This window comes from Bactrocera latifrons, unplaced genomic scaffold (genome assembly GCF_001853355.1).
Source record: "Bactrocera latifrons isolate USDA-ARS-PBARC rearing strain unplaced genomic scaffold, ASM185335v1 scaffold_267, whole genome shotgun sequence".
NCBI classification, from domain to species: domain Eukaryota; kingdom Metazoa; phylum Arthropoda; class Insecta; order Diptera; family Tephritidae; genus Bactrocera; species Bactrocera latifrons.
The window spans coordinates 1-10042 of record NW_017536263.1 but is presented as its reverse complement, the minus strand read 5'-3'; the positions used below and the strand labels follow the sequence as shown (position 1 = coordinate 10042).

Here is a 10042-nt window from a genome sequence, read left to right as displayed (position 1 = left end):
ATTCAAATACATAATTTATAACATTATATACATATATATACTGAATGTTCAGCTTTATCTAACTTCTTACAAACAGCAAGTCTATAAAATCGTTTACGTGTTAGATGCCATATTATAATAATTTTACAGAAAACTGTTTCTAACTCGATTTGCATTATTGTGAGCAATAAAATTTCAGAAAAGAATTCAATTATTGATACTGCTTTTCTTTTCGATGCACGCAATTGAAAAATTACTAAAATATCGATAATTTACTCTCTTCATCATTCAGTTCAGCAAAATTGTTTCTAATTGATATCAGATTTATTAAAATATTTATTATGAAAGGTAAAAACGTTGATGTACACAATATAAGTATCGAGTCAACATCCCTTACCTCTCGATATAAGGGGTATATCGAGAGGTTAGGGATGTTGACCTTAATAGAAATCACGGGTACGGCTCTCTGGCAGTTGCTGTATGATTTATCGATAGTCGGTTTCTCAGGTATTATGTGAAAGGGTCGATTATTTTGTTTTGTCCATCACACCGGTTTCTTCTTTACTTTGTTATTTTCGGTTTGTTTACATCTCATTGAGTTTTATTCGTGCTTATTTTTTACAAAAATGTCGCAGGCTGATTTTAAACAGACTTTACGAAAGTTGGATTTTCCTGCTTGTGCAAAGGAGGCACTTCCACGAATAGGTAAAATTGCAAGTTTTTATTTACAWTTACAATACTTATATCCCGTTTACTATTAGAGAGTATAGTTGTAAGTCGCAGCAAACARAACTTTGCAATTCAACTAATCTCCGAATTTGTGTTTATGGAACGTCCTAAAGATCCTGTTGATATTCGTAAGGGACAAACTTTTACCGGCACACAATTGAATTCGTTTCAAGAGTTCCAATTGATAATAGTTCTTATTGAATATTTCTCTCAACCTGGACCGGACGCTACACGCAATGTGGTATTTCTATCTCTCTTTGGTAGCAATCTTACAYCGCAACGTTCCAAAATAATGTGCCGCTTAGTGAGCACTGCTGTATCGGGCTCTGTAGCACCACTGCTATCATCTGCTGGTACTTGGATGCAACAAGTGGGTTGCATGAATCCACCAAGCCTGGAAGTGGCACAGAGTTTGGTTAGTGATTTTATAACATTTTCACGAAAAACTTCGGAGCAATTCAAACAATTACCAATGGTCGCACCACATTTTGCAGCTAATCTTATGACGACTGTGGCAGATTTATATATGAAAGAGCAGAATGGCGTACTAACACCACCACCGGATGCTTTACTAGATGTTTTCACCGAATGGATAAGTGAAAATCATGATTTATGCTTAGCATCCCAACAGCCTTTAGCGTTACCGAGTGGTGCCATAGCAATGCCTGTTGTCACACCTTTAGCAGGTCTTATACGCTGGGCAGTCTTGTCACCTATGTTCTCTAATCGTCCTTCATATAGTAATTTACACTTGTGGCTTTTACAAACTATGCTACAAATAGACAACTCTGGTCCGCCAACAGCGTTAAACGCGCAACATGTGGCACAAAATGTGGGTCCGCTGCAAACGTATGTAGCACGCTTGGTTGCTGATAAGATCGAACCCACCAAAGATGCGGCATATCAGAAGAGCGTAGAGCGATTAGCACAAGCAGTACAGTTAGCAATATCTGTAAAGTGCATGTATGGAAATATAACACAGTTATTGTGTCTCTTGGAAACACTTCCGCCACATCCACTTATGACAATGGTTATAAAAGCAAACAGGAAAAATTGAATTAAGTTTATGCTATACTAATGTAAATTATATTTTGACAAATAAAAAATGTACACATAAGGTATAATATATAGCTTCAATTATTAGTACATATATAACTAGAATGGTCTAAATCGACGCGTCTTCTTTAGTGCCTCGATTTTCTGCTTGTCTTCTTCGAATTTTTTGCGCAATTCAATTATATTTTTCATTTTCGATTCACGTATCTGGAAAGTGTAGAAATTCTCTAATTCCTTCTTCTTCTTGCCTCGCACTATTTTCTCTTCCAAACGCCCAACAACCGATTCTTTCTGTTCAAAACCGGCGTTACGTCCTTGTTTGCCAACAGTCACCCAACCGTCGGCATCTGCTTCGGAGTTCTTCGCCGCTTCAATCGCCTCTTTTTCGCGCTTATCATAAAGTTCTATATACTTATCAATGCGAGCCTGTAATTCCACTTCATCCAAAATGCGTTTCTCATATTGGTTATGTAATAGCTGCATACCCGAATCCAAAACACAATTGCCATCACTATTAAACAAATCAATGCTATCCAATTGTAACGCTCGTTTTACACCCACATTTTTGTGAAAAACTACATAAGCCACTTTAAATTTAAATGGCGTTGTTGATGCGCTAAACGGTACGCAATTTTGTTGCCATTTTTCGCTTTCATTTCGACCGGGGCGTTCAGCAAAGCTGACTGTGTTTGGAACATCTACTTTGGCGCGGAAAAAAGTGCCCAAACTTTGCTCTGTCACATATGGTGGCACGTTTAGAAAAAAGAGTGTGCGGCCTTTAGGTTTGTCTGCATCCTCCAAACGTATAAAATGCTCCCGCATATAAATATGATGGCAGAGCTCCAGAGGACGGTCCGCAGTGAGACGTAAAGGTACCACTAAAAATGTTGTTTAGTTGATAATTCAATTTTCTGTATTAATTTAATTTTTGTTACCTTTGTATCCCTCTATTTCTGGCATTTTGCTAATTCATTAAATAAAATAATGTATAATCTTCACGATATATTTATAATGCACGTGCAATAGTTTGTTTACRACAGCTGATCGCTATTGTTTTTGCTTTGACAATGCCTCATTCACAATAACGCTTGAAATTTACTTTGTCAAATTTGGATTGCTACATGAAATGGAATTGGAACGGAACAATTAATTTTTGTCGTTAAAAACTCAATCTTTTATTTAACTTTTCAAAGATCTTTGAAATTGCAACAAAAATATTTGCTTACAAATGAAATGTATTTTTTTTTTGTTAAGATTTTAAGACATTACAAGTAATCATAGAAATTTTTTAGCCTGGCCAGTGYCAAAGAGGTTTGCAGCTATTATTTTGAGGTAGGTAAACATCGCTAAGACAATATCAGCTGACTAAAACTTTGTGCGTCCTGTTGCAAATCTGTGACTCGTAGCATTGCGCAGGAGCAGGACAAATGTCAAATGAAAAATCGATAAAGCTTTTTTCCTCACATCAAGCAGTGTATATGCTAAAGAACTTATTTCACTTGTTGGTAAATAATCAATTCAATTTAATTAGATAACTAAAATCGAAACATCCATAATAAAAAAGAGAGAGTTCTTTTTCGAAGCGCAACCGCTTGCAGCTCATTTGGAAAGCAAAACGCTTTGCTTATATCAACCAATTAATGGCAGCAGCATGAATCCAGTGCCAAATCGCGAATATATCGAGGTGTGCGCTGCCGCCATACATCACCATCAGCAGCATCCGTACCCTCAGCATCAGCATCAACATCATCAGCACCATCAGCAGCATCAAGCRGTCGCACTCAATACTTTATTAAGCAATGCACCGCCACCACCACCACCGCCCGTACAACTCCCACACCCGCACGATTTGAAGGCGCCACCACACGAACATCAGCCACATTGCAAGCAACAGTGTTTTGTTTTCACAGAGATTGCGGATATTGAACTACCGCCTGAGATCACAAAGCTCGGCGGTGAGAAGCTAAAGAATGGYGCAATCRCCGCTGCCGCYTACAAAATGAGCGCGTGCAGCGATAGTGGCAGTGAGCCAAGCCGCTCTTCGCGCAATCGTCGCCTGATAGTGGTGCTCGGCATAATGTTGGTGTGCATAGCAATGGCTGGCGGCATACCATTGGCTCTACAGTTGCGTTCTTCCTCACTGCTGGAAGCGCGTTTGGCTTTTATACGCCGTTTGTTGACCGAGTCACCACTTATTGAAGGCTCTTCCTGGCAGCCACCAATGCGTGGTACTGTGAATCGCTCCAGTGGCGGTCTGTTGAATGAGGTGCGTCGCAATCATGTCGGTGCGGTGTTTTGGCCAATCTCAGTKCCCTGCGGTGCACAGTATTTGGATGCGGTGCAGCTGGCSTTGGAGGGTATCGAYGAGGCGCGACGCATCACCGCCAATACGGATGCATTGCATATCGTGCTATCCGCCGACGAAATGGAACAGACGCATATACGTGGCGAGGTAGCTGTTATGTTGGGTCTGGGTGGTGGCCATACATTGGGTGCTAGTCTGGCGGTGCTGCGTTCGATGTATCTGTTAGGTGCGCGCTTTGTATCGATCACTAGTTTGGAATGCACTACACCATGGGCCGCCGCTTGCATACGCAGCCACGACTATCTATTTGAGGAAAATGCCACSCACTCGATTAACGAGTTCGGAAAGGTGGGTAGTCGCTCAAATGGTTAAGATTCTAACTTTTTTGGACTTCATCCTTGCAGACAGTGCTTTACGAAATGAACCGTTTGGGTATGCTTATCGAGATTTCACAGCTTTCCGARGCGGCCATGATAACTGCTTTACATACCGCCAAAGCGCCCGTTTTACTTTTGAATGCTGTACCGATTTCGCTCTGCAACAGCTCCAGCGTTGCCTCCATACCCGATCGCGTTTTGAGGTAAGTTTCAWATCTTCTTTTGCTTCCATTATTAACATGAGCTCATGCTTCTTTTCGTTAGTTTRCTCTCGGACAATGGCGGCGTTATWATGCTGAACTTGGAACGTTGTGATGAACGTCGATTCTCGGTGCGCGAAGCTATCAACGCCATCAATTATGTACGCAAAGTGGCAGGTGTGGATCACATTGGACTTGGTGGCGCGCCAAAAAGCTATGCTTTTCTACTCGCTGAGCTGGCACGCGATCGCGTGTGGGGTAATGCAGCCATAAARAAATTAATTGGTGGTAATGTGGTGCGTATTTTGCGTGAAGTGGAGACGCTGAAGAATCGATTGCCCCTTTATGAGGACTGGATAYCGCGGGAATTGGTAGAGAGCACATCTTATTGCCGCTATCCCGAGACATAAACTGCAGCGAGTTATAAAAATGGAAAGAGAGGCAGATAATACAAAATATTTCGTTGGAGTTTTTTGTTAGTGTATGCACAAAAACAGTTAATCCCACCCACCCAAACCCCACTACGTTTACCTATGACATAAATGCATGCATATTCGAATAGGGATACATACCGGTATGTACATACCAGAAAACCACAAACATATAATACTATAGATAGCCTGATAGCTACTAGATATTCTCAATATAATAGTTACATTAAGCCTAGTTACTAATTAAATTTGTGTTTTATATATATTGGATATGTTTATTGCTCTTTTTTTAAATTCTTTTCAAAACTCAGAGAAAATATCGTTTTGAAATGTAAGAAGAGGGTATTAACTATTATTAATTAATTCATATAAATCAATAAAAACCGAAGTAAAAACTTAATTGATAATAAAAGTTAAAAACAAAAGTTAATTGAATGTAGTTTTGATGTTGGACAAAATTTTATAGATTTTAAAGCCGTTCTTGAATGCCAAGATTTTAGTATAATGTTTTTGTTGTGAGGCGTCCGGTATGAAATGAGCGCTTTGTTGTGATAATGAAATAGTATTTTTTTGTTCTTTAGTCTTCTATCTTCGTCTTCTTCTTCTTCCTTACTGGCGTAAAAACCGCGGTTATAGCTGAGTTAACAACAGCGCCCCAGTCGTTTCTTCTTTTCGGAAATGGATGCCAATTCGAGATACCAAGAGCAGACAGGTCCGTCTGCACCAGATCTCTTCTACGGAGTTGAGGTCTTCCTCTTCTTCTGCTTCTGCTTCCACCGGCAGGTACTGCATTGAATACTCTCAGAGCAGGACTGATTTTACAAATCCGGACAATATGACCTTACTAGCGCAGTCGCTGTTTCTTGATTCGCAGATCTGCGCCAGTATCATCGTATATCTCGTAGAGTTCATCGTTAATCTTCCGTAGAACCGTTATAGGCCTTATATGCGATGTTAAGGAGGCTAATCCCACGGTAGTTGGCGCAGATTGAGGAGCCTCCTTTTCTTTAGATTGGGCATAGCGCACWTAAATTCCAATCGCCGCTTTTGAAATACGTGRCCGGCAATCCATCGGYCCCGCCATTCTGTTGTTCTTCAGACGGGTAATTGATATTCGAACTTTTTCATGGTCGGGCACTGGAACGTCTGCCATTTTCACTCTGGGGAAGTGTYCCCTCCAAAATTTTAGAATGCTCTGGGTCACTAGATCACCTTTGGGGGTYCTACAAGAGTATGCTCCGGTTTTAAAACTTTCTGTTGTCACATCTTTTGTAGAATTTTCGAGCATTACCTCTGTCCGGCAGCTTGCCAAGGTTTTCGTATTTACGCATTTCGGACTCTCTCTTGTTTTGTCTACAAATGCGTCTCGMGTACATTTTCAACTCTCGGTATCTATCCCAACCCGAACGTGTTGTGGTCGATTGTAACGTTGCGAGGTAAGCAGTGTGTTTTCTCTTCACTGCAATATGGCACTCCTCATCGTACCAGCTGTTCTTTTGCAAGTCGARTAGAAATCGTTTGGCTGTCTGTTGTGATTGCAGCTTCTTGACGTCGAACCTTCCTTGTGTTTGTTGACGTGCGTTTTTTTGCTGCACAGACGCGGGTACGTATCTTGGCTGCAACAAGGTAATCGTCCGAGTCGATGTTAGAACCTTGGAGCTTACGCACGTCTAAAGCACTGGAGACCTGGCTTTCGTATATCACAACATGGTTGTTGTTGTTGAAGCAGAAAAATTACGCCGAGTTGACAGTCTTGGACCGGATAAAAATGCGGTTCCGTTCCGGTTACGTACAGCCGATTGTCGGGGGAACGATCAYAAAATGCTCGATCTGGTTGGTGGCTTTTCAATTCAGAAACAGCCAGGTAGCTTGGCGAAATTTGCAATGCTGGAMTCTAGCACTACAGATAATCATATTTCGGCGAAGTCGATCAGCCTCAACACATTTGGGAATGTTTCATCATTTTATCATTTACCATAGCAATTTTCGAATCCGGATATTGTGTCTACTCTCCTAAAGAGGTTGTCTGCCACAGAAGTCGCTTGAAATTTGACAGACATTTAAAAATATTTCATACTCCCCACATTACACTCGTCTGCTGTTGTATTCAGCCCATCCTTATTTGTGTTCAATATGTATATTTGCGGTCTGATTTCCAATTCTTAACTTGTGTGCTTCTCACGCCGCTTACCATCATCCTTTTTCGATTTCTACTGCCAGACATATATGTACATATGCGTATGTGTGTGTTTGTTTTGTCACCACCCCAGCAATTGCGGCAGCGCCTTCGCCATTTTCTGGGCACTTTGATCTTCCAGCCACTTTGTTGACTTGCCACAGTTGCTACATTTCACACACCCCAAATTCCTTGTCTAAACAAAGGCTTTACTGCTCCTTGTGCTGCTGTGATCTCCACTGCTTGCCTGTGTCTGTGTTTGTGCAATACTTTGCTGCTTCTGATATTCTATTTATTTCTTCTTGATTCGCTGTCATTTTGCTACCTCGCTGGTGCTTCCTGTTTGTTTTTGTGTGGGTTTCGCCTAACTTCATCCTTTTTGTTTTCTTTATTACCCGTTGTGAGTTTTTTATGCRGCAAATTGCACAATAAATAATATAAAAGTAGCGAAAGTGCAGCTCGCATAGCGAAATCATGACAGTCATTGCATTTAGTTGCTATTACATTTAGGGGCGACACAGCGACCAGAAGAAGGAAGCARTGGGCGCCCGAAGTGAAGAACACGACATTTACTTTTGCTCTACGTTTTTGCTTTGTCATTTTCCACTTCTTTACTTTACGCGCATTCCATATGATTTACCAAGAAATGCAGCGCGGCGTCTACAAAAGACTACCAACGCTTAGGTGTGTGTGTATGTATGTTGAGTGTGCGCTTACATATGTGCATTCCAATTGCATGGTCGTCTTGACTATAAAATTATGCTAATGAAATCGCATATCTGATGACGACCAGCTTATATGTGTGCGCGCATACACAAGAAGCCAGAAAACTCGTTTGTTGTTGTTTGCTGTGTTGTTTTTTGCGCTGCCGACGTCTGCGAGGCGTTACTGTGGAAATCTAATAAAAACCCAGCAGTTATGCGTCCTTGAGTGGCTGCGTCTGCAAGTGGCAGCAATATTTACACACACACATACACTCATACTGACACACACGCGAAATGACAACAACTAGAGATATAGCGCGTGGCATTTGTTGTTGCTCATGTGTTTGTTGGTGTTTGCATGTGTGGTAGCGCTGTTGGCAAATGCCATTAGCTATGCCGCGATTTACTTACACTCGACGGGCACAGCAGCAAGCAAGCCAGCCAAGTTGGATTTGAAAACCAACAGCAGCGCAAATTATCTTCAAGTGCTGCGTATGTACGACGGCGTATAGCAGGTGAAGTGTATGCGCGTACGTGGCGTATGAGTAACATTTTTCTGCGGCCGCTGCAGTTGACAGGGCACACCAAGTGCCATACACACACACACACACACACAAATATATGCATTTACATAGGTATGCCGGAAATTTAATTAAATATGTATGAAGGTGTATAAGGTGTTTGCGGTTGTGTAGAACAACAAAAAAAAAGTAGAATAAATAAACGAAAATAACCACAACAAATAGTTAAGTGAGTAAGTTCCGGGTTCGTGAGCTGTAGATAYAAGTTATACAATACTTTAAGTAAATATTTATTTGACGGTTTCAGGAACTATTATTGAGGCATTATGAGTATAATTTCGCAGCATTTTCACACTCAAACCCTTTTGCGTTGAAATGAATGTTATAACTTTGCCAATCACAGATGATTGAAAAAACGTATTGCACATTCAAAATAATCACAATGTTTCACATAAAAATGTAGAGATGATTTTAAAGAGAGAGTCKCATCGAACACCTGGCGAGGCATATGATCTATCGGGAGCAACATGCAAAAGATGGTTTCAATGATTGAGAGATAATGATTTTTAACTGAGAAATGAAGTAAAACAAGAAAAAACGTTAACTTCGGTTGCAACGAACCTAATATACCCTTCACAGGTGCATTTCTGTTAGCAACTATGTGTTCAGCTTGTATGGAAGCTATATGCAATAGTAATCCGATCTGAACAATTTCTTCGTAGACTACATTGTTGCCTTAGAAAATAATTTATACCAAATTTTGTGAACATATGTTGTCAAATGTGAAAGTTTTCCATACAAGAACTTTATTCCGATCGTTTAGTTTGTATGGCAGCTACATGTTATAGTGGTCCGATAGCGGCAGTTCCGACAAATGAGCAGCTCCTTGAAGAGAAAATGACGTTTGCAAAATTTTTAAACGATATCTTAAAAACTGAGGGACTAGTTCGTATATATACAGACAGAAAGACGGACAGACAGGCGGACATGGCTAATATACCCTGTTCAGGGTATAAAATGTTTCAAGAAGCCGAACTGTAAGCAATATWGGATGAAAATGATAATTTGAGTCAAAAGCAAGTGACAGCCATGTTAAATGATGCAAAACAACAGATCGTTTTAAAGCTTTGAGATGGATCCAATGTTAAATGGGTGGCACATGAATTGAATGAAAAAAAATGGAAAACCAAAAAACACCTGTGAAATTTTGCTTCAAAAACACGAAAGTAAATAAGTTTTTAATTGAATTGTCACTAGCGATGAAAAATGGATATGTTTGAAGTGTTCTAAATGGAGAAATTCATGGTTYAATCCGAGACAACCATCAATAATGCTTGCAAAAACAGATTCATTGGGTAAGGAGGCAATGTTCTATGTTTGGTGGGATCTGAAGGGTGCAGTATATCATGAGCTTTTAAAACCTGATGAAGCTTTTAATACCGATCGCTACAGACAACAAATGATCAATTTGAACCATGCATTTATCGAAAAATTATCAGAATGGAACAGAAGGCTCGGCGAGGCAATTATACATCTTTATCTTTATCTTTATCTTTATCTTTAT

The 10042-nt window shown here is 40.3% G+C and overlaps 3 protein-coding genes across 4 annotated transcripts; 2 read left to right on the top strand and 1 right to left on the bottom strand.

Annotated features, from left to right (window-relative positions):
- The first annotated feature begins 548 nt into the window (after nt 1–548).
- LOC108969848 (uncharacterized protein C7orf26) lies at nt 549–1829 on the top strand. The gene is made up of 2 exons (XM_018934829.1): nt 549–684; nt 741–1829. Exons 1-2 carry the CDS (start codon nt 606–608, stop codon nt 1763–1765), a joined length of 1104 nt encoding a protein of 367 aa, XP_018790374.1. The 5' UTR covers nt 549–605; the 3' UTR covers nt 1766–1829.
- Nucleotides 1767–2858, bottom strand: LOC108969849 (ribosomal RNA-processing protein 7 homolog A). Its single transcript, XM_018934830.1, has 2 exons — nt 2700–2858; nt 1767–2642 (listed from the first exon to the last, which is right to left on the bottom strand). Exons 1-2 carry the CDS (start codon nt 2722–2724, stop codon nt 1864–1866), a joined length of 804 nt encoding a protein of 267 aa, XP_018790375.1. The 5' UTR covers nt 2725–2858; the 3' UTR covers nt 1767–1863.
- Nucleotides 2859–3170: 312 nt separating this feature from the next.
- On the top strand, nt 3171–5341 carry LOC108969847 (dipeptidase 2). Of its 2 annotated transcripts, XM_018934828.1 has the most exons (4): nt 3171–3269; nt 3348–4417; nt 4474–4649; nt 4711–5341. In XM_018934828.1, the coding sequence occupies exons 2-4, from the start codon at nt 3416–3418 to the stop codon at nt 5054–5056; spliced, it is 1524 nt and encodes a 507-aa protein (XP_018790373.1). In that variant the 5' UTR covers nt 3171–3269; nt 3348–3415; the 3' UTR covers nt 5057–5341. The 2 variants fall into 2 exon arrangements, with proteins under 2 accessions (XP_018790373.1, XP_018790372.1); XM_018934827.1 differs by having other exon boundaries at nt 3171–4417.
- The last annotated feature ends 4701 nt before the right edge of the window (nt 5342–10042 follow it).